This window comes from Papaver somniferum, chromosome 3, assembly GCF_003573695.1.
Source record: "Papaver somniferum cultivar HN1 chromosome 3, ASM357369v1, whole genome shotgun sequence".
Lineage (NCBI taxonomy): Eukaryota > Viridiplantae > Streptophyta > Magnoliopsida > Ranunculales > Papaveraceae > Papaver > Papaver somniferum.
The window spans coordinates 102,512,617-102,537,511 of NC_039360.1; the positions used below are offsets into that span (position 1 = coordinate 102,512,617).

The following is a 24,895-nucleotide window of genomic DNA, read 5'->3' on the forward strand; positions in this document are numbered from 1 at the left end:
AATAGAAATATGTGAGTCTAATTGAATACAAGATAAATTAACTTGAATGACACCAAAGACCAATGTTCAAGGATCAATCAATTTCAATCAACAACCAAAGGTTGGATTTTCCAATTGTTCGGTTCAACACAGACACCAGAAGTTTTGTTAACGAGGAAACCGCAAATGTATAAAAACCTCGGGACATAGTCCAGATTGAACACACACTGTATTAAGACGCTACATACACTGGCCTACTACAAACTAACTTCGGTCTGGACTGTAGTTGAACCCCAATCAATCTCATATTGATCCAAGGTACAGTTGCGCTCCTTACGTCTCTGATACCAGCAGGATGCTACACACTTGATTCCCTTAGCTGATCTCACCCACAACTAAGAGTTGCTACAACCCAAAGTCGAAGACTTTAATAAACAAATCTGTATCACACAGAAAAGTCTACAGGAATAGATAAATCTGTCTCCCACAGAAATACCTACGAGTTTTGTTCTGTCTTTGATAAATCAAGGTGAATATGAACCAATTGATATACCAGACTTATATTCCCGAAGAACAGCCTAGAAATATCAATCACCTCACAATAATCTTAATCGACTAGCGAAACAAGATATTGTGGAATTACCAACGATGAGACGAAGATGTTTGTGACTACTTTTCTATCTTGCCTATCAGAGAAATTAATCTCAAGCCAATCTTATGGTTGCACTCAATCACGATAGAAACAGCAAGATCAGATCATGCAACCACAAAGAAAATAGTTGGGTCTGGCTTCACAATCCGAATGAAGTCTTCAAGTCGTTAACCTACATGGTCTCGGTAGAAACCTAAGGTTAAAGGAGAACCGACTCTAGCTTATACAACTAGTATCACACAGGAGGTGTTGGGATTAGGTTTCTCAGTTGCTAGAGTTCTCTGTTAAGTGCATATTTTGCATATATTTAGTGTAGAGTCCATGCTAGTAATTGCTATATATTCTTGCGAATTATTGTATATTACTCTTGTTTTTTTTTATTTATGTTTTGCTAGGTGAATCATCCAAAAGAAGTCAATTTGCACTTAATTGTGCAAAGAAAGAAGTTAGCTACAAGCAGAGAAGGCCAAAGACCAAGTGAAACTCGTTCGAATCTATGATTCCTTATTATCACCTTGAAGAGGACGAGAAGAAGAAGTCAATGGCGAAAGAACAGAGTCATTTTGAGTTCGTATGAAGAAGTTACGAGCAAAACAAGAACTTAGAAGAGTAAAACCGCAAAATGGTCATTTTACAGGGAAAGTGTTATTGCCACCCTCATTGTACGTTAAGGGGTAGTCATTCTGTTAAGAGGCGGCCAAATTCAAAGGAACTGCTAAAGGCAGTTCGGAGTTTTACAAAGAAGAACTGAAAGTTCAGAAAATCAAGTTTACGTTCTTGATGCATCAGTAATGGCTTGGCGTTAGTTCAGGGTTGTTGCCAAGGAATGAAGTGAGGAGATGATCAATGGAGTTGATAAGAGACTCGTGTTGGCAGTGATGATGGGACTTCGGTGATTGGTTGATGAGGAAGTGAAGAAGTTCAGGGAGATGCTGCTACCGTTGGAGCTCGAGTAAGACAGCTGTGATGAGTTCGCAGGAATTGAAATGTATACTGTTGCTGCCATTGGCAGTGATGATGCCGTGATCAAAGTTGATGATCATGATGTTATTGACGGAGAGAACATGGAGTGACTGGTGTTTTTGCTGTTGACGATAAATATGGAGGGAATAGCTCTAACAGAATGGGGTCTCTGCTGTTGTCGATAGAGATGGTGGTGCTGTGAATGATGTTGGAGAAAAATGGAGTTTCGAACTCGGTAATGGAGATGCGGATGATGGCAGCAATGGAGGGAATGGTGATGACTGTTGTGCTGCTATTGAAGAGAGATGAAGTTTGTTGCTTCCAACGAATGATGGAAGTTGGCAGAGAAGAAATAAAGTCTGCTGGAGCTCGGTGGTTGCCGGTGATGAAGACTGCTCGAGAAGAGCTAGTGGTGAGAGCTCGAGGTAAACATGGAGTTGGAGCTATTGGCAACGAGAAGAAAGGGGTGTTGTTCATCGCCATCAGCGATGGAAAGAGTCATCTGGGACTGTTGAGGCTTATCAGAAGGTCATGGGTTTGCTGAGAAGAGATGGAGTTATGGAGAAGTAATATCCGAGCTCGAGTTGGTGATGAACGGTTGGCTGGTGAGGAATGGAGCGAGAACAGGGTCTGAAATCTCGAGAATGGAGGACTTGAATATGTAAGTCGAGGAGAATTAAATACGGACTGAAGAGTAATGAAGTTGGATGTTAGCAAAGAGGAAGCTCGAGAATGGTGTTGATCGGTGACTGAAGGCAGCGAGAACGAGATTGGGTTTGGCTGGTAGTTGGAAGATTTGCGATGAAAAGCTACAGTAGAGTTTACGGCTAGAAGTTTCTGCCGTAAAACTGACAAGAAAATTGAGAAAAGATCCAGGAGAATACACGTCTAGGAAGTCCTAGCCGTAGAAGAAAAGAAGAAAAATATCAAAGTTACACAGAAACTTACGTATGGGAAGTCCCGGCCGTAAAGAGAAGAGAAGAAATAGACTGTCAGTCCCCTGTATCTGACAGTTATATAAGATAGCTGAGCAATTATTGAGCTGGACCATAACAGTGTGTTCGTGGGCCCATTAAGTTCTGTTTATGTACTTCTTTGCATGACCAGTTTTGAGCATGACCTAGTTAGGATAATTTGGCGGGTTTTGGCGACCACTCGGCACGGGATTTGGTACACGGGCACAACTGCAATTCGGGACACCTATAAAAGAGATGTTTCTACAATTTCTAAGAGAGTTATCTTTTTCTCTTTTATCAAGCTTTTGGGAGAAGAACATGAGAGGAGAAACCTAGGGTTTTGGAGCTATTTTCATCACCGTAATTATTTCTCTTACTTTTATCATATGTATTTCATGGGTTTCACTAATCTCATGAGTAGCTAAACTTCTTAGCGACTGGGGATGAATTCTAAGTTCTAATATATGACTCAATTTAGCATATACATCTATTTTAACTCTTCACATGGTTACTGTTTGTTTTTAGAATAATTAATTTTATGTTTGATTGATAAATTATTTAGGTGGCCAACTGAACTAGTTTATTAGTTAACCTAATGATAGTAGAGAATTAGAATATCCGTAATTATTGAATAATTCTCTACACGAGTAGAAATTGTGAAACCTTGCAGAGGGATTATGTGGAGGAATCGCAAGTAGAAACAACACTAGAAAGTGAACCTTGCGCTAAGAGTTCAACTATTAGGTGATAATGTTTTTGATTGTCGTTGTTGTAATGAGGTTCAAACTCTCGGAATTGTGAAGATTAAATTTAAAGATTATTTAATAAAATTATATACAAAAATATTAACAAAGTGGGCGAGAGGTAACCAAGACACTAGATTCCACTATGACGCAAAATTGAATGATACATATTTCAAAACTCTAATTATCTTTTAAGACTCTTATTTCTTAATTCACAAATAATCTGGAAAATTCTCAAAAATTAATTATATCCCCTAAGCATAGATTATCTAAACAAAGCATAACTTATCTAATTGAATCACAACTAATGAAGAAATTTTTTGCAAACAATTAAAAACTCTGCAAAAGCAGTGATTGAGTGAATTATAAATTATAAATTAGAGAGAATAAATAATTACCAATTATTCATGCGTAAATAGCTTCCTCATTGCCTTGGATGTGGGAGAAATTAGCCTCTCATCATGTTGGAAACACGCTCAAAAATTGATTTCATTTATGCTCAAAGATGGGTTTACAAATGATGAAAAGGGAGAAATAATTCAAAACCGGGTTTGTAACAATTATATTTGTTACAAACCAGAGAGCTACGACCGTCGGTTGTCACTGTAACAAATAAGACTGTCATGGGACAGTCGCTGAAACTGTAGCAAAATAAGACTGTTGTCGCTTTGTCGCAAAATTTGTAGCAAAATAAGACTGCTCAGTGTGGGTCTTATGTTCTTCGTGTTCTTGGTGTTCATCAGCAGCAGCAGCAGCAGAAACCGAGTTTGGGAAAACTCGAATTTCTTCTTCTCTGGCTCTCCTCAGCCCCCCAGACTCTCGACACCCCTTCTATGATACCTCAAGACCCTTTTTATACACCTACAGCACAAGAAATCTCCTCCATAACTCGAGATAATCCTCTCTTTACTCGGGTGATAAAAAAATATTTTCGGGAAGATTTTCTTCCCTGTTTTATGATTTTCACGCGTTCTCAGATGTGTTTCTTTCCTTTTATACCTTCTTCACGCTCCAGAATATTGATTAAGTCTTCCAATCACGAGCAGTACACGTTTAAACTCGTGTAAGTTTGTGTTTATCCTCCAACTCACTGTTTGGATTAAACCAAGTTATCCAGCCAAATTTGATCGAAACAAACACCCATACCATCTTTTCTATGACATATCACATCTACCCATGAAGTTTCAGCGATTGAATCGCACAAAAACTCCTCCAAAATCCGATCGAAAAATCTGCCTGTGAAAAGAAATATTTTCCCGCCAAAATTTTTTTTTTTGAATTTGTGAAGAAGGTCACCCCTTATCCAGTGGTCGCCCCTTATCCGTTGCTGGAGTCCGAATAACACATGTCCTTTGGGGTGCCTTAAGTAATTTTTCTGAGGTGTTTACAGCATTTTTTCTGGGTTCCTCCGGCGCATTTCTGGGTGTTTTTAGTCTTTATCCTGGGGTGTAAAACACCACTTTTCGAGCCAATTTCGCCGCAAGAGCTTATTTTTCCAAAAACATCTACAAAAACATAAAATAACACAATAAGTATTTAATCGAGTCTAACAATACAGAACATTGAGGACAAATTAGACACAAAAATGTGTCTATCACTAGGATTGACCTAAATTCACAAAATATGAAGCATTCGACCAAATTACACTTACATTGCGCTACTTCTAGGTGGTTTATAGAATATAATCTGGCATTCGAGCGCTTTGATGTCCAGTGACTTAAGAAATTTTGAGGATAGCACTGCGCTATCTGCTTTCGTATGGTTGATAATAATCTGTGAATGATAAAGAATAGATGAATATGCTATTTTGATGACTATTCAGTAATGAAGAAGGATTCCCATTGCTTGCAACTCAATTTTCAATTGATTTATTTACTTTGTTTACAATTTAAAAACAAAACCCCTCAATTGTGACCTTTTTGACAACTAAACTCCCAGCTCTTCGTGGGAACGATCCTTGCTTCCATTATATTACCATTTAATTGTGTGGGAATAAGTGATTTAATTTGATTGCACTCACGACACGCATCATTCTCCTTTATATAGTCTCCAAATCAGGGTTCGCAATCTAAGTTACCTTGGTAACAAAGCATTCAATATTCACCTTTAGATGAAAACCTGATTAGATTCAAGCTAATATCTTTCAACCGTTAGATCGAACTTAGCTTGTTATACACAAATGAAATGCACATTCATTTAGGTTTGTGTAACCGTACCTAAATGTGTACACCTAGTTGGTTCAACAGTAGTTAACCAATGGTTAGCCATATGAGAACTTTCGTATCTACCTTATTCATCTTCACCATAACTAGTTCAAATGACTCAAAAGAACTAGTTAAAGAGTTGTTCAATTTCTTAGATCTCATAAAAGTATATAAGACACAATCATAGCAAAAAATATTTTGATTCACTTGAATCGATTCATGAACATTATAGCCACAGTTTGCAAATATGCATTCATTAGTTTATATATGTCTTAGTTCATGAATAAACCGTTTTTAGAAAATAACCCACTCAAGTATGCATACCGGTACGCATACTTAAGTACCCGGATTGAGTTTGTTTTCAGTTGACAAACTTCAGCAGAAATTCACGGGATGTGAACTTCCGGAAGTACGTGTACTGGTACGCAGACTTAGCTTCCGGACATCCTGAACCAGCAAAGTTCACATGCAATTTTTATATCCATTTAGCTTCCGGACATCCTGAACCATAAAGTAGATATACATTTGAGTGACAGATAAGTTCAAGTCTCCACATACCTTTTAGTCGATGAAGATCCACCAGTTGCTTGAGTAGTTCTTCGTCTTTGCATGATGAACGTCGTGGAGTCTAGAGCTCAACTACACTTCCTATCATAGTCCGAGAATTAGCTATAAGTAGACTGGAAATCAAGACTTATAGTTTTGGCAACTAAACTTGACAAACAAGCTTGCAAGTTCGACCGAGCAGTGCTCTAATTGAAATAATATAACTAAAAATGAACTAAAATAATACAAACAATTCTTCTTGTATCTTTTTCTTTCTTTTTTTCTTTTTTTTTCTTTTCCTTTTTCTATTTTTTTCTAATTTTTTTTGCATTTTTTTCGAGACAAGAAGAATAAAATAAAATACAAATGAAAATAAACAAAATAATGAATAACTAATCAAAATAACGGATTGTCGTCTTTTTTTTTATGAGATAAGAGAAAATAAAATAAAAAATGGCAGAAAAAAATAACACAGACACCAGAAATTTTGTTAACGATGAAACCGCAAATGCAGAAAAACCTTGGGACCTAGTCCAGATTTGAAAACCACATTGTATTAAGCCGCTACAGATACTAGCCTACTCCAAGTTAACTTCAGACTGGAATGTAGTTGAGCCCTAACCAATCTCACACTGATCAAGGTACAGTTGCGCTCCTTACGTCTCTGAATTCTAGCAGGACTCTGTGCACTTGATTCCCTTAGCTAATATCACCCACAACTAAGAGTTGCTACGACCCAAAGTCGAAGACTTGATAAACCAATCTGTCTCCCACTGATAAACCTACGAGTTTTGTTCTATCTTTTGATAAATCAAGGTGAACAGGAACCATTTGATATATTAGACTCATATTCCCGAATAACAACGTGGAAATATCAATCACCTCAAAATAATATTAATCGTATGGTAGCAAAACAAGATATTGTGGAATTACAAACGATGAGACGAAAATGTTTGTGACTACTTTTTATCTTGCCTACGGAGATTAAATCTCGAGCAAATCTTAGAGAAGATAGTACCGAATCACGATAAAAACAACAAGATAAGAACATGCAACTACAAAGAAAATAGTTGGGTCTGGCTTCACAACCCCAATGAAATATTTAAATCGTTAACCTACAGGGTTTCATGAAAAACCTAAGGTTAAAGAAGAGTCGACTCTATTCACAACTAGTATCACACAGGAGGTGCGGGGTTTAGGTTTCCCAGTTGCTAGAGTTCTACTTTATATAGTCTTCAATCAGGGTTTGCAATCAATGTTACCTTGGTAACAAAGCATTCAATATTCACTGTTAGATGAAAACCTGATTAGACTCAAGCTAATATCTTTCAACCGTTAGATCGAACTTAGCTTGTTACACACAACTGAAAAGTGACTTTATTTAGATATGAGTACCTGTACCTAAACATGTGCACCTTGTTGGCTCAACAATAGTTTACCTAAGTTAGCCATATAAACAGTTTCATATCAACCATATTCATCTTAACTATAACTAGTTCAAATGACTCAAAATAAACTAGTTCTAGAGTTGTTCAATTATTTATATTCTCATAGAAGTATACATGACACAATTGAAGCAAAATCGATTTTGATTCACTCGAATCAAGTCATGAACATTATAGCAACGGTTTGCAAAAGATTGCATTCCTTATTATATAAATGTATTAGTTCATGAACAACCGATTTTAGAACATTATCCACTTAGGTATGCATCTGGGCACGCATACCTAAATGACCGGACTAAGTTTGGGTTTCGCCAGTACGCGAACTGGTACGCTGTTTGGACCATATAAATATAAAATGGGCTTAATAGGATCTTCAGCCCATTAGCCTTAAGCAAAAAATATTGGGTCATGGGTTGAAGCTTAAGCCCATAAAAGGTTAAGGACCGAGTCTGTTAGCCTTTATTAAAGGTCACTACATTCATTGCATCTTGGAAAGGGGATGAATCTGTACAACCCAAGAAGTTAGAATTAACATAGACATATATTTGGTCCAAGTACATTATTAACCTGGTCACCCTAAAAGGAGTGAATGGATAAAGGTTAATTATTGGGCCAAATACATTTCTAAATATCTAGATACATATTTCTGATTTAAATAATGATGAACCTAGACGACATTTGGTCCAGATACGTCATCAAAATGTACGCAGATAGGTAACTGACTGGATGCATGCCCTCTAATACCTATAAATAGAGGAGGGATTCCAACAGTAAAGGTACACAATTCTAATCCTTTTCTCTTTACTAAAACCTGTTTAGAGCTCCTTACTCATTGAGGCATCGGAGTGTCCTTGCAGGTACACCCCCTTCATTTTCTTCAATTATCAAGAGTATTAGAAATCCAAGAGTTTTGAAGAGATGAGAAGGATCTTTTCCATCAACAAGAATGTATCACGAGGAAAAACTTGGGATCATCTCAACGGTCTACAAATCATACATAAAGTATTTCTTACACCATCCAACGGTCAAGATTATATCATTTCTGCACAAATCTCGAGGAGTGTTTTAGGAACATTTTTGCAACAACATCTTTTGGCGCCGACTAAGGGGATTCGTCACAAATAGTGGAACTCAATAAAAGAAATCTAAGCGAAATGATCGAGCAGGTGCTAGCTCAGAAACAATGCAGAGAAGAAAGGCTACAAGTCTTAGCGATGAAAAGGTCGATGGACTCACCTTTCGTCAACGAAATTAGGCGGTTCCGTCCACCAGCGAACTTTGTGCATCCCCAGTTCAAGGAGTTATTAGACGGAAAGAACGGCAATCCGGTGGAATATTTCCAGCATTTCCAAGTTTTAATGAGTCTGTGGGGATATATCGATGAGTTGTTGTGCAGAACCTTTCCTGTGACACTGACAGGTAAAGCTTTGACTTGGTTCTCACAGTTGGAACCAAATTCAATTGCGAACTTTGGAATGTTGTCAGACGCATTTTTCGAACAGTATAAAATCAATCTAGGGAGCAAAAAGGGGAGCGATCACTTATTTGGATTGCGACAAGAGACGAATGAAAGTCTGGCGGCTTTTAACCAGCGGTTTCGTCAAGAAGTTGGAGAACTCGACGTGGTTGATGCTGGAATCATCATTGAAGCATACAAGAATTCCTTTCCTTATGATGAATTTGGGATATTCAATTCCTTAACCATACAACCGGTAGGAAGCCTCAAAGAATTATATGCAAGGACTGATAGCTACGCAAGGGCAGAAAAAGAAAAAAGAGCAAAGCTATCACAGACGAAGGGGGCAGCAGGAATGCCGTCCAAAGTAAGACACCATCCAGATGAAGGCTCCAAGAAGAAAAATCATGAAAGCTCGAAGGGCCGAAGTGAAGAAGAAAACGAGTCTAAAAAGGGGGAAAGGAGAGAAGGAGTGAAGTTTCCAAGCCTTAACATTGGACTAGGAGAACTTCACAAGAAAATCAGAGATTCTCTCCCCATCCCGAGACCGCTATTCGAAGATACTAATGGCAAAAGAGATAAAAACAAATTTTGTGCTTATCATAACGACCATGGGCATACCACGGATACTTGCCGAACGTTAGCATCCGAGGTCCAGAAAATGGTCGACGAAGGAAAGCTCCAACAGTACGTGAAGAAAGATCCATCGCGTATCAACGCACTGAATCTGCAAGAAATACTAGTAAGTCATGCAAAAATCGATTCTGCTTCAAGAAAAGCTCACGACAACGCAACGCGCCTGAAGATACGGCAAATACATGATTGGAGAATTTCGAACAAGGTGGACTATGTCAATCTGATAGGCACCGAAACTCTGGAATAAGGGAAGACAGACATATCATTTACAAATGCCAATTTTGACGGAGTTCATCGTCCACATAATGATGCGATTGTTATTCTAGCCCTCATTGGAATGTACAAGGTACGACGTGTCTTGATTGATACTGGGAGCTCGATAAGCGTCATCTTTTCTGGAGCGTACTCCTCAATGAATCTCAATGAAGGACAAGTTGAAGTAGACGACAATCCAATTTTCAGGTTCAGTGGTGAAACTGTGACTGCAGTTAGGAGGGTCAATTTACCAACCACTGTAGGAGGAAAAACGGTCATGCAATATTTTTCACTACTTGATTGTCGTGCACCTTATAATGCTATACTCGGTCGTGATTGGAAAAATTCCATGAAGGTAATAACTTCCACGATTCATCAATGTTTAAAATTTATCACACCAGCAGCAGTGGTAAAGGTCCGAAGCGATCAAGTGGCATCACACAAATGTCATAAAAGCGCAATGGAGGAATACCGGAAGTCAGAAGTGAAGGGTTGTGAGATACTCCAAGTGGAGAAGAATTTATAGCAACCACAACATTTCCCTCTCACCTATCAGGAGAAAGGGAAAGAAGGGACACCGACGGTCGAAAAGCTAATATAGGTACAAATTTGAGATCAAGAAGAGCACAATACCTACATAGGAGCAGAGCTGCCGGAAGATGAACGTGAAAATATGATTTCTCTTTTAAAAGAAAACAAAGATGTATTCGCTTGGAACTTGAAAGACATGCCAGGAATCGACCCCACGATTGCCTGTCATCGACTAGATGTCCGAGAAAATTATAAACCAGTGAGGCAAAAACCACGCAAGATGGCTCCGGAACGCAAAGCGAAAGTGGGAGAGGAAATAGAAAGGATGTTAGAAGCAAGCATCATCAGACCGGTGCGGTACCCGAAATGGATGGCAAATATTGTTGTCGTACCAAAGAAGAACGGTAAAATAAGAGTGTGTATTGATTTCACGAACTTGAATAAAGCATGCCCAAGTGATCCTTATTCGTTGCCCAGAATCCCAGATTTGGTCGACGCCACATCTGGATATGAACGGTTGTCTTTTATGGATGGGTATTCTGGTTACAGTCAAATACCATTATATGAATATGATCAAGAACAAACTGCATTCATTACCTATAAAGGAGTTTACTGTTATGTGGTCATGCTGTTTGGTCTAAGGAACGCCGGAGCAACCTATCAACGTCTGGTGAACGAAATGTTCAAAGATATGATAGGAAAGACTATAGAAGTATACATCGATGATATGGTGGTAAAGTCTGAACAAAAGTTGTCTCATCTCCTAGACCTCAAGAAGACATTCGAACGTCTGAGGAAATATGGAATGAAGTTGAACCCATCTAAGTGCTCATTTGGGATCACATCTAGAAAGTTTCTTGGTTACATGATGACGCAAAGAGGAATTGAAGAAAACCCAGAGCATATCATGGCGATACTCGATATGTCATCACCAAAATACAAGAAAAAAGTGCAAAAGCTTACCGGAAGGTTGGCTGCTCTCAATCGATTCATATCTCGAGCTTCAGATAAGTTCAAGCCATTTTTCCAAATCTTAAAGAAGGCGGAAAGTTTTGGATGGAACGAAGATTATGAGCGCTCTTTTAATGAAATCAAAAGGTATTTAACTTCACCTCCAGTCCTTTCAAGTCCAAGAACGGGTCAAACCATTTATATATACCTTGCTGCAAGCGATTACGCAGTAAGTGCGGTTTTATTCGTACGAGAACCTTATGATAAACCTGTCTACTTCGTTAGTAAATCCCCGACGGAGGAGGGGACAATGTACTCAAAGATTGAGAAGATAGCATTGGCACTGGTACACGCGACAAAACGTCTGAAACCTTACTTCGGAGGAGGACGACAGATTGTGGTATACACAGAATACCCATTAAGGAATGTGCTGGCTGAAACAGATGATTCAAGCATGATCGCTATGTGGGAAATCTACCTCGGCGCTTATGGGATCACATACGAGCCAAGAACATCCGAGAAAGGACATGCACTAGTGTCATTGGTGGCAGATTTTCCTGTATATGATATTCAATTATCGGGGTCAACCATCGATAACGAAATCCTGCAAGAAGTAGAAGGAGATCTGATTCCGCTACCATGGGAATATTCTAAGAAAGTCAAAACATTCTCGAGTGAGAGAAATGTACCGACTAATTTCGTGGATCCATCAGAGTTACCAGAAGACGGAGAAAGACTATGGAAGTTATACATTGACGGGTCTGCAAACACCAATGGAGATGACATTGGATGTTTATTGGTCTCTCCAAATGGGTTGCAGATGGAAAAGTCTATCCGTCTAGGATTCTCAGCCTCCAACAATCAATTCGAGTACGAAGCAGCAATATCCGTCCTAAAAACTGCATTACACCTGGGGGCGCGAAGAGTGAAGCTGACAACCGACTCAATGATAGTGGCACATCAATTTACTGGGTCATATAAGGCGAAAAATGAAAAATTAGCATCCTATCTCGAATGTATAACTGAATTGGAAAAAAAGTTTGATGTTTTCATCATCGAACAAAAACCGAGGGTGGATAATAGACATGCATATGCACTTGCATATCTATCATCAGCGGTGGAGTCCGATACCACAAGGTATATCGTCGTCGAATTCCAGGAATTTCCAAGCATTCAGGAGGGTTCTTCTGCAGCAAATCTTATATGCAACAATGAAGTTGGTGAATCTATGCAAGATAATTCACCGGAATAAGAAGAGAATGATCTCATGGATATCGAAGATTGGAGATCGCCATATATTCGTTACCTACAAGATCAAGAACTTCCAGAAGATAAATATCAAGCTGGAAAAATATCAAAAAATGCATGGAGGTACGTATTGATCGAAGGAGAACTCTACAAAAAACCAGTTGTAATGGAGCCATATTTGCGTTGTGTGACTCCAGATGTAGGGAAACAGTTGATGGCAGAAGCACATGAGGGATGTTGCGGAAATCATTCAAGTGGAAGGAGCTTAGCATACAAACTCTTATCCCAGGGATACTTTTGGCCTTACATGCAAAGGGATGCAAAGGAATACGCCAAGAAATGCGTGCCATGTCAACTTCACGGTCCCCTTCTAAAAAGGCCAGCAAATGAGTTGCATCTAGTTATGAGCCCTTGGCCCTTTAGTATGTGGGGATTGGACATCGTAGGTCCATTTCCTACTTCACCTGGGGGCGTCAAATATTTGATAGTAGCAACTGAATATTTTACCAAATGGGTAGAAGCGGTAGCCTTGGTACGAACCGAAGCAGTTCATGTCTGAAAGTTTATTTGGGAGAACATAATATGCAGGTTCGGCGTACCATCTACTATCGTATCTGACAACGGAAAGCAGTTTGACTCACAAGCGATCAAGTCTCTCTGCGAAGGATTACATATCAAACACAATTTTTCCACCCCCTATTATGCGTAGAGTAACGGGCAAGCTGAAGCAATCAATCGAGTAATCCTAAACAACCTGAAACGAACTCTCGACAAAGCTAAAGGGAGATGGACAGAGTTTTTTCTAGGAGTCTTATGGGCATACAGAACAATACCAAGGCGTTCGACATGATTTGCGCCGTTTACATTAGCTTACGGAGTGGAAGTTGTGGCTCCAGTGGAATTGCTTGTCCCGACAACAAAAACACTAGCCGAACGTTCAGGCCAAAACTCGGAGATCCTAGTAAGAGATAAAGAACTTCTAGAAGATGTTCGAGAAGAAGCATCTAGAAGGTTGGCCATTTATGAACAATCCATGAAGTTTCAATGCAATAAAAAGGTTCGAGAATGGGTATTTCAGCCAGGAGAGCAGGTGTTACGCAACACCATGCCTAGCACACTTGATCCCAATAGTGGAAAGTTGAATGCTAATTGGGAGGGACCTTACCTCATTGATAGGCCTGCTGTCGGCGGAGCATACTGGCTAAAAAAATTCAATGGCCACATAGAGCCAAAACCATGGAATTTTTTCAATTTAAAAATATTCTATCATTAATGTAATAAATCATTTCCCTATAATAAATGATTTTGTTTACGAGCTCACATCTATAGATCAGAATAATACGGATGGGACGGCCGGAGCATGGAGATAATTATACGTGTATTCGTATTCTCGAATCGTGAAAGGCATATCTGCTGAGGTAATCCTAAACGATAACTAGTATTATTAGAAATTTTATTTTTTTAGTAATACATAAACTTCGATATTAACCAGAGTTCTTTAGCAATAACACTCGCATGGTTAAAATCGAACACAAAATCCGGGCATACTGGCCAGAGATGTCAAGCAATGACTCTCGCATAGCCACCACCAATTCCAACTTGACTTTGATTAGAGGAAACATTTTCCTTGCACGGTCTTTGTCAATACTTGCGCAATTTGCGACCAAGTTAAACCGGTTTAGCGCAGGCTCAAAAATAGCAAGGACCTCGTTCCATGGGCAATGGAACCCCATCTCAGGGCAGTGAGAACTAAACAAATTGTCTTTGATTAGAGAGAATATAACCCTCGTGTAATCTTAGTCAATCTTGTGCGAATTTATAAGCAAGCTAATATTAGCGCAGGCTTAGAATGAGCGAGAACCTTGTTTTATAGGCAATGAAATCCCGTTTCAGGGTAATGAAAATTCAAAATTGGAGAGGCTGCACAGTCTAAAAAGAATAAAAATAAAAAGATAAATAAAAAACATTCCTAAGGAACAAACTAAAAAAAAATGTTAGCTGACATATATTAGCTGAGTGGAATGGTCGTGCAACAATAATCAAGATCAGAAGATGTAGATGGGCCCAATCAAGTGTAAAGTACAATGGAAATATATAGATGCTGCAGTTAACAGTAAGGGGAAGATTTATTCGAAGCTGCTACATATCTACCGGATTCATACACCAGATAAATACACCCCTATGTGACAGCGATGTTCACCGTTCATTGTTTTCCCACCCAACCCCACCAGGAAAAAATAGGGGATCCTTTTAAAGAATAGACCAATCAAAATTTGACACATAAACGGGATATGATTTTGGTGTATAAGTAGCATTTTCGAGATTTTCCTGTTTTGGCATCATTATCCTATGAAGAAAAGCTGCAGGGAGTAAATGAAAGGAGACCAAATAAGAAGAAAGAAGAGTGGAGTAATGCTACGTTGACAATAACTTATCCCGTGGAATATATCGGGAGGAAATAAAGGGCAGACATGGACTGTGAATTCGTGCACACTTCTTAACGAGTGTATGTTTCACATTTCAATCTCTACCCTTGATTTAATTGAGGGAGTTATGTAACGAGGATCGTGATTCTAAACATGGAGGGTAATGGGTCATCAGTTAAATAATCAACCAATCAGAAGACTATGTGAAATATACACTCGTTAGAGGAGTATGAACAGATTTGGACTCGCACAAATGTAAGCCTTCTCTGCATTTGGACGGTGAAAGGGCAGAATTTTGAAAAAGTGGGCCCATCTTTTCTTCACAAGGCAAAAACTGCGGTGTCTCTCACGGTATACGTAGCATTACTTAGAAGAGCGACTGTTTTTACCTTGCGTCACTTCACTAAGCTATAGAAATAAAAAAATGGGAGTGGTAGTACTCACTATTGATTGAAGTATCATTGAATATAAATATACAAAATGGTCAAGACCGTTCGAGAAAAGAGGAACAGAAAAGCAGGTGACCCGTGGGGAAGCATTGAGTTCCTTCTTCACACGTCAGCATATAAAAAAAAAAAAAGACCCTAGATATTCACAGGGCCATCATCTTATGTACACGACCGACTTCGAAACAGGGCCAATATAGAAGAGGTTTGTAATTGATATACACACGTCTCTGCCGCGTCAAATTATCAGGGATGAAAAAGGTGAAAAGCAACCGCCGCCGGCCACCACTCTGTTTTCCTCCTCCTGATCTTCTTCACACGGATCATTTCGTGCTCATCTTTCTGGATACACATTCTTTCTTCCTCTCTCTATGAAAGTTAAAGAAAAATGAACAATGAGCAATTGAAGATGAGATTTCCGATTCAATGAAAATTTTAAGACCCTTCCTATCAAAATTAAAATTATTCTTAAAAAATTTCCCCCCAATCTTCTTATACAGAAAACTAATGGTCTTTTGAGGCTCCTTCTGAACAACAAGAACATCAAACCCATAATTAGAATCTTATCAATTTTTCAGTGAGTATATATACACTATAGAGTGAAGATATTTAGTTTTAATGTTTCAAAGAGAACATTTTCCTTTGCCAATGGAAGATTACTTCATGATATTGCAAAATGGAATAAGAAGATTACTTTAAAATATTGCAAATCCCAGAGGCGGAAGATTATATTAAATGGGTATTGTAGTTGTAGGAAATCCTACACTATACCCCTCACAAGAATTCATTAACATTCAACTCATTTTAGATTAACAATCTTAATTTTATTGATGAATCTTTGAACAATCTTACAAGAAAAGATAAACAAATCAAGAATAACCATTATTCTAGATTTTCTCTCTCCTATTTACTTGTTTCTCCCTCATAAAAGATCTCTCTCCCTTTCCTTTACAACTGAGCGGCTATTTATAGGGAATTACATAGTGGATGACAGCTAATCTGTCCTTTATTTTCGGATATGACTTGCGACATTTTCGCATCCTTACAAATGTTAATCTCGCAAACTCTCTAATTTTCACAGGACCATCACATTTTTCTCATGATTTAGCTGACGTCGTTTATTATATCATTTCTGAAATTGTTCTGCGACACTGTTGTTTTGTGTTGTTAATAATTTCGCTGAGGCATTATTGCTGCGAGATTCTGATCCTACATCTTGCCTCTTCTCATATCTTCTCTGCGAAGTAGAGAACGATGTGAGAAATGCCGCAGCTGTCCATCTCTTCATATTCTGCATTTATCACGCGTATCCTTTCTTCCATATATTTCTTGGCACGTCTTCTGTAACCGCTGCTTTTCAACCGCTCACGTCTTTTCGCATTAATGGTGTTTATTTCTTCGAGTAAAAAAAATCTTCTCTATATATTCTTCTTACTCTTCTTTCCATTTTCTTTTTACTTTCTCTTCTCTTTTTACTCTCTCATCTCTGCAACTCTATTGTTCTTCCATAAATTCTGCCATTGCAAGTTTTTCTTCTTTCTTCTTCTTTTAATCTTTTTAATTTCTTCTTCATCTCCATACTGTTTCCTCCGTAGATCTTCACTGTTCGTAACTTTCTTCCTTTTTAATTTTTACGAATTAATCTTCCTGCTGGTGTTTTCCATGGATTCATCGAGGTTAGTTTTCTTTTTTCTTTCTAATGGGTTTTGCTGAAATTGATCTTGCTTACAGCCTTATTTGATGATGTTGTTTATGTGATTCCCATACTGTTGTTATTTCAGCAAAAACGCCTCTAACGCCAAATTTACGGTTCAGAACCCTAATATTCCCAGATCGCAGCATAAGATTGTTGTAAACAAAGAAAGTCTGCGAATCAGAAGGTAGTAAGAAACATTATTCATTTCTAATGACAATATTGTTGCCTCTGTTTCTTATCTGGATTATAATTCGCAGGGTGATAAGGATGCCAACAAACCTCTCAAGAAATCTCGCCATCTCAAAACCGTTGAAACCTCTGTTCCATTCCACTTACTTATCTCTTCAAAATCTTCTGCGACATCTTCGCAAGTTAAACCATTATCTCCAATTCGCGAAAAGGTTGCCTCAGATTTCATTTCTTCAACTGACTTTTCAATGATTGAAACCCCCCTTATTAATCCTTCTGTGAATGAAACTTCTTCTCCTCCTATTGATAATGTTTCCCAACCTTCTATCATTGCCAGTTCTCTACCTGAGCCTCTTCCTTTTTCGAAAGAAACTGTGGAAGGAATAGATATTGCTTTCAAAGTTTTGTCTGAGGTCTTGGATGATGGCAAGAAGTCTCCCATTGATCCTGTCAAGTCTGGTATTTGCGAAATTCTGAGTAAGTATTTTGGCTCTGACAGAGCTGCTTCGCAAACAGCTTTGGAAAAAGAGTGTAATGCTCTTTGTCTCGAAAATCAAAAGCTCCAGAATATTTCGCTGGATGGAAACAATCTTCGCAAGAAGAATGATGAACTGGGAGGTATGATTTCCTTATCTGTGTCTTCAATTTTCCTTTCTAATGATTTTATCCTTTCCATATTTAATTATCCTTGAAATCCCTTTTTCGCATGTTAAGCCTTAAACCAGAAACGAATAATGGAGAGATATCAATTTGAATCTGCTGTTGAAGAAGCCCGTGTTGATAAAGAGATTTTGACGGATCAATATAACCAATTAGATAACCTCTATTCATACTCCGTTGATCATATAAATAATCTTACCAATGAAAATACCCAATTAGTTCGGAGGAAAGATTTATTAAGTAATGAAATATCTCGCCTCTCTTATTCTTTAACTAAAGCTAATCTAGGGATGTAATCTTTATCAGATGATAATAAAACTCTATCTCAAGAGAAGCGAATTTGTTTAAACAAGATGGTGATATCTTCGCAACAACTTAGCATCCTTCAGAAAGTATGTGATGACCAAGAACAATCTCTTCGCTCTTTGAGAAATGAACTTAAAGAAGTAATAGAGTCATCTATCGCTGAAAGAGATACACTCATTCAAGGTAGAATAGCTTTAAGTGTAAAGGCGAACCAACTTAAAGAACAATATTCCAAATTAGAAGAATCTTATTCTTCTCTTGCGAAGAAAAATGCCTTTCTTATTTCTAAAGAGAAAAATCTTCAGTCTCTACTTAAAGGTTTAGTTGGAGATAAATTTGATGATGCGATGGACCGTTGGGAGAATAGTTGTCTGACCTTGATTCAACACCTTATTTCGCAAAAGGAAGGTAGTCATAATAGTTTGACTGCCTTAACTATCTTTTCTTTGTCATATCTTTTTGAGTTCTTCATCTTACTGAAATTTTGTACCCTATTTTTCGCAGAGTATGAGAAAAATATTCATTCCTCCATTTCGGTTTTGGAAGCTAAATATGCCAAAATTCGCAAAGAAAATGCACTACTCGTCTCTGTCCTTACTGGTTCTCGCGACCGAGCAGAAAGAAGACTTGATTATCTTGCTTACTTTAAGGATATTCAAGATAGGAATCATCAGAGAGCACTTCTTCGTCAAGTTCATCTCCGGGATGAAGTTCTTGTGAATGTTATTTAATTGTACAAATCTCTTCCTCCTACATCAATCGAACCTTTGGAAGTAGATGATGATGAAATTCCTCGTCCCGCTGACAGTGATTATGATTATGAAAGTGGTGGACAGAATAGTCTTTCGGATGATAGAGAAGAGATCCCTTCTAAGGAAGCAACTGCTGGTGCTAATCAAGATGGAAACGAAAAAGAAATCTCTTCTAAAGAAGTAATTGCTGGCAATAATCAAGGTGGCGGCGAAAAAGAAGTCCCTCTCAAAGGAATTATTGTTGGTGAAGATCAGAATCGAAATGAAGAAAAGGTTGGCGATAATGAGAACATCGGCGAAGAGCGTCCATTGTCTCCTTCTACTGGAATTAATACTGAAGCATGAGCTTCTTATCTAGTTTTATCTTCTTGAATTATTTCATCTTTATTATTTCTTGCGAATAATATTCTTCAACCAACTTTGGAATTAATTTTCTCTTTTAGTATTTTGCTGGCGAGAAAGATATTGCCTCTTGTTTACTTATTCCCATACTTTCCTCTCATTATCTTTCTTGCGAGAAATGATCTGTTATGAATACTTATAAATATTATGTTTTGTCATGTGTTCTTATTTTGCCTTCCTAATTAAAGGTTTTATTATGCCACCTCTTGTCATTGCGGCAAAATCGCAGGACATCCTTGCACTTTCATGCAAAAACCCATTGATCTTTCCTTAACTTTTTCTTTTTTATTATTGCCTCTTCAGGAATGTTGCGACAATATGATAGGCCTAAATATTCTTGCGAAAATAAATCCCCATTACATTGCCGTCTTGCGACGAAATCGCAGGACGTCTTCGCACTTTCATGCGAAAATCCATTGATCTCGTCTTATCTTTTTCTTTTGTATTATTTCCTCTTCAGGATTGTCGCACAAATATGACAAGCCTTAAAACCCTTGCGAGTAAAAAGCCTCATGGCATTTGCGTCTTAGGACACTTATCAACTCCCTAATGGAGGGTGCCGCCCTTATCTTCCCCCTGGTTGCCCCTTCAAGAAGGCGTACCTCTACCATACAAGGTTGGCTCCTCCCATCCAGTCTTAACAATAACCAGTTGTTTTCGCAGCCTCTTATCCCTTTTACCTATAAGGTTTATGGTTACGAGACTGCACCCTAAGTGGGGTTTTCTTCGGGCCGAGTGCAGTATAAGCCAAGACTTGTCAAGAATGGCAAGGTACGCTCCAGACGCCCCTGGAACTCTTGACTCAACCGTGTACCTCGGCGCCATGGTCAGATTCTGCACTTCTTGGGAGAGTCCTTATTACCTTAGTCTCCCAACCTAAGTCATATGCTTAAGCTGAGAATCCAAGGTGCCTCTCTCGGATGGGCTTTATTGACCCCAAATCTCCATGACTCAGGTTCCGGTGGTGGTGTAGCCTTTCCCTGAGCCATGCAATAGGTACCCCCTTATATGACGTACTTTAGGTCTTACATTTACCTCTTGCGAAATTTTATTTGCGAACTAGGGTGTACGCCATAAAGGTTCGCCCCTTTCTTTTATGTCATTGTTCTATGAGTATCTTTGCGAAAGTTTCGCACATCATGATCTTGTTTTGATATGAATAATCTCGTAACTATTCTTTCAGAATCCATAACTTCTCAAAGCTTCTTATGGATAATATCTTTTTAAGTACAATCTGTTTCATGGTCTGTCAAGTCTATGACCAACATCTCCACCTTCTGGATCCATTAATTTATAAGATCATGTCCCAACTATCTCCTTAATGATGTAAGGTCCATCCCATTTCTTCCCTAAATTTCCACCATTTTCTCGCTGATATATTGGTGTCTCTCGCAGAACAAAATCTCATGGTTGAAATTCGCGTACTTTGACACGTTTATTATTTTCTCGGGCTAATCTTCGCTGATAATTCTCCATATGTTGTAAAGCTTTTTCTCTTTTTTCTTCTAACTCATCAAGTTTTCTTAAGATCAAACCCGCACTAAGATTTTTCTCCCAAGCTTCTCTCTTTGTTGTCGGAATAACAACTTCTGTTGGTAACACCGCTTCAACTCCATATGTTAAACAAAAAGGTGACATTCCGGTAGCTTCTCTCCTAGTTGTATTATAAGACCATACTGCATTATGTACTTGTTCGCACCATGCTCTATGATGTCCTTCTAATTTCTTCTTTAATATATCTGCAATTGTTTTGTTTGTTGCCTCTGCCTGCCGGTTAGCTTTTGGATATAGAGGAGTAGACTTTCCACATTTTATTTTAAATGAATTAAGTAACATTTCTATGTTCTGTCCTTCAAACTGTTTCCCATTATCAGATACCAACTGCGTGGGAATTCCGAATCTGCAAATGATATTTTCGAATGTGAATGTAAAGATATCATTGTCGCGAATATGCTGTACTGCTTTTACTTCTGTCCATTTTGTGAAATAATCTGTTGCGACTATTAAGTATCTACTTTGTCCAGATCCTGGTAAAAATGGCCCCATAATATCTAAGCCTCACTTTACAAAAGGCCATACACTGGTTGAAGATGACAATGGTGCTCCAGGTGCATGTATTTTCTTTCCGTGCCGTTGACAATATTCGCAACGTCTTGATATTTGTTTTGCATCTTCGTGCATGTATGGCCAGTAATAGCCTTGCATTTTTGCTCTATGTGCCAAAGATCTTCCCCCGCTATGATTTCCAGCATCTCCACTATGTAACATTTTTAGCACCTTTTCTCCTTCTTCTCGTGTCAAACATTTGAGTGATGGTACGTTAAAGGATTTTCGGTATAGCAGCCCATCTCTTAATTCATAATTTGTTGCGCGACTTTTTAACTTGTGTGCTTCCAATCTATTTCTTGGTGTTTCTCCTTTCGCCAAATATGCATGAAGTTCTGTTCTCCAATCTGCGATATTGTTCGTTTGTTCTTCTTCGCCACCGTCTATTATCATCACGTTCACTTCTTATTCTTTTTTATTGATTGATGGTGACAGAAGTGTATATATTTTTATGCATCTCGCAGTTGGATATGTCATCATGCTTGAGATGAAAGCAAAAGCGTCTGCGAGTCTGTTATCCTTTCTTGAAATATGCTTCCATTTTATCTTTGGGATTTTCGCTGACAATTCTTCAACGAGCTTCTTGTATTTATTCAAGGATGGTTCATTTGTAGTGTACTCTCCCTTTATTTGGCGAATAACTAGCTGTGAATCACTAGTGATCCTGGCATTTTCTAGTTTCATTTCTATTGCTAACTTTAAGTCATGTATCACAGCTTCATATTCCGTTTCGTTATTAGTGGATGCGAATTCCAATCTGAATGAAAAAGCCATCTTCGTTCCTTCTGGCGAAATCAAAATAATTCCAACCCCATTGCCTTCCCCATTTGATGATCCATCTACCAATATCTCCGATCTATTTGGTTCTGTTAATAAGTCTTTTGGATCTCCATGTTCTTCTTCTATATCCATCATCTCTTCCACCGCTTCATCATCTTCTAAAGGAAATTCTGCTAAGAAATCTGCGACAACTTGTGATTTTGGTGAAGATAATATTTCATATTTGATTTCGAAATGTCAGATTTGTCCATTCCATCTCTCCACCCTACCTGATCTTTTTGAATTCTTCATCACTGATTCAATTGGTACTTTTGTTAGCACCCTTATTTTGTGTGCTTGAAAATATATTCGAAGTTTAAATGCGGCGTATACTAATGGTAAAATTATCTTCTCAATCTTTGAATAATTCCTCTCTGCAGCATTAAATGTTTTGCTGATGTAATAAATGGGCTTTTCCACTCCTTCGTCCGTTCGCAATAACACAGCGCTTAAAGCATGTGATGTTGTCGCAAGATAGATCAAGAGTTCTTCTCCTGGTTCTGCCTTTTGTAAAATAGATGTATTCATAAGGTGTTCTTTGATCCCTTGAAAAGCTTTTTCCCATTCATCAGTCCATTTGAATTTCGCACCCTTCTTGAGTATATTGAAAAAATGTATACATTTGACTGATGATAACGAAATGAATCTTCCTAGCGAAGCTAAAAGTCTGTTCAATTTTTGTACATCCTTTACCGTTGCTGGTGTTGGCATGTCAGGAACTGCTTGTACCTTTTCTGGATCAACTTGTATTCCTTCTTTTGATACAATGTAGCTTAAAATTTTTCCCGATGCAACCCTAAAAATGCATTTTTCAGGGTTCAGTTTAATATTATAGTGTCGTATCTGTTCAAAAATCTCCCTCAAATCTTGTACATGATCTTTAGCTTCTTTACTCTTCACTAAAATGTCATCCACGTACACCTTTAATGTTTTGTGTATCCATTTCGCGAACACCTTCTCTACCATTCTTGGATACGTTGGTCCTGCATTTCGCAAACCAAACGGCATTTTTGTATAACAGTATAAACCTCTTGGAGCGAAAAAACAGTATGTTCTTGATCTTCTTCAGCGAGGGGGATTTGGTTATAACCTTTGTACCCATCTAAAGAAGATACTCTATCATTTCCCGCTGCTGATTCAACCATTTGAGGAATATCCGACAATAGAAAACTATCTTTAGGGAAAGCCTTGTTTAAATCAGTGAAATCTATGCAAATTCTTATCCCTTTATTTTTCTTTGGAACAACAACCATGTTTGCTATCCACTCTGGGTATTTAGCTTCTCTTATAATTCCCGCCTCAAGCATTTTCTGTAATTCTTCTATTTGAGGATGATAGGTTGTTGCGATTTTTCTTATTCTCTGTTTAAATGGTCTCACATTCTTGTTAATCACCAGCTTGTGACATGCAGTTGACGGATCTATTCCAGGTATCTCATCCATGCTCCCCGCGAAAATATCTTTATATTCCCGCAAAAGATTGACAGTTCTTTCTTCCTCTTATGCATCCATCTTGGTTCCAATCCTCAATATTATGGGTTCTTCTATAGTTCCAACATTTACTTCTTTTGTTGGTTCTGCCGCAGTGTAACTGGCTTTAGATTCTCCCATTGGTGTTGGCTCTTTTATCATCTTCGCAGGTCCATCTCCTTCCTCCGAAATTTCGCTGGGTATTCCTTTACCTTCTTTTGCTCTTATCATGTACACTCTAAATTCTTCTTCTTTCTTTGCCTCCTTTACTATTTTTCTGCGAAATTGTCGCCTTTTTGCTCGTCCTTCATAATGCTTTACTTCAATTTGATAACATAATTTCGCATTGTCAATATCTCCTCTAATCTCACCTACTCCATTTGGCATGGGGAACTTGATGCATTGATGCAATGTTGATGCTACAACTTTAATCGCGTGTATCCATAGCCTCCCCAATAACATGTTATATGGTGATTTCATATCCACTACGCATAGTGTCACTTGTGTTTCGATCTCTCCTAGTGGAATTCGCACCACTATTTCTCCTTTAGGTTTTGTTGTGGATTTTCCAAAGCCATGAACAAGATATGTTGAACAAGACATTTCTTCATCTTTCAATCCCATTTCTTTGAACGCATGATAAAATATTATATCCACTGAACTCCCTGTATCGACTAAAGTTTTGTTCAATATCCATTCTTCTGTGGATTTTGTTGTTGTCCCCTTCTCTTTTCGTGTAATAGGTAGTGTAATAACCCATGGAGATGTGTGGTTCAAATTTTCTTTTGGTATTTCTGCCGCCATGAATGTGATATTTTGCTTTTCCCAATCTTTCAAGGGTGATATCTTTTCTACCGCCATAACCTTCCTTAAAAATCTCGTTTATGTATCCTTCCTTTGATGTTTTCATGGAATTCATTAACCATTGTTTTTGTTATCATATTACACTCCAATCTTTTGTCGTCTTCATTGACTCTAATCATTTTTCCTTTAACTGGTTCACTAATTTGTTTAATCACTTTCTTGATTTGAACAATCTCAACAACAATCTTCAACTTT

General features: G+C 38.2%; 1 protein-coding gene across 1 annotated transcript; it reads left to right on the forward strand.

Annotated features, from left to right (window-relative positions):
- The first annotated feature begins 8,642 nt into the window (after positions 1 to 8,642).
- LOC113359810 lies at positions 8,643 to 9,827 on the forward strand. The gene has a single exon (XM_026603387.1). It carries the CDS (start codon positions 8,643 to 8,645, stop codon positions 9,825 to 9,827), a length of 1,185 nt encoding a protein of 394 aa, XP_026459172.1.
- Positions 9,828 to 24,895: the final 15,068 nt, after the last annotated feature.

Excerpts from the sequence above, each read along its gene's own strand:
- LOC113359810 (XM_026603387.1), top strand. The coding sequence starts at position 8,643 with ATGATCGAGCAGGTGCTAGCTCAGAAACAATGCAGAGAAGAAAGGCTA.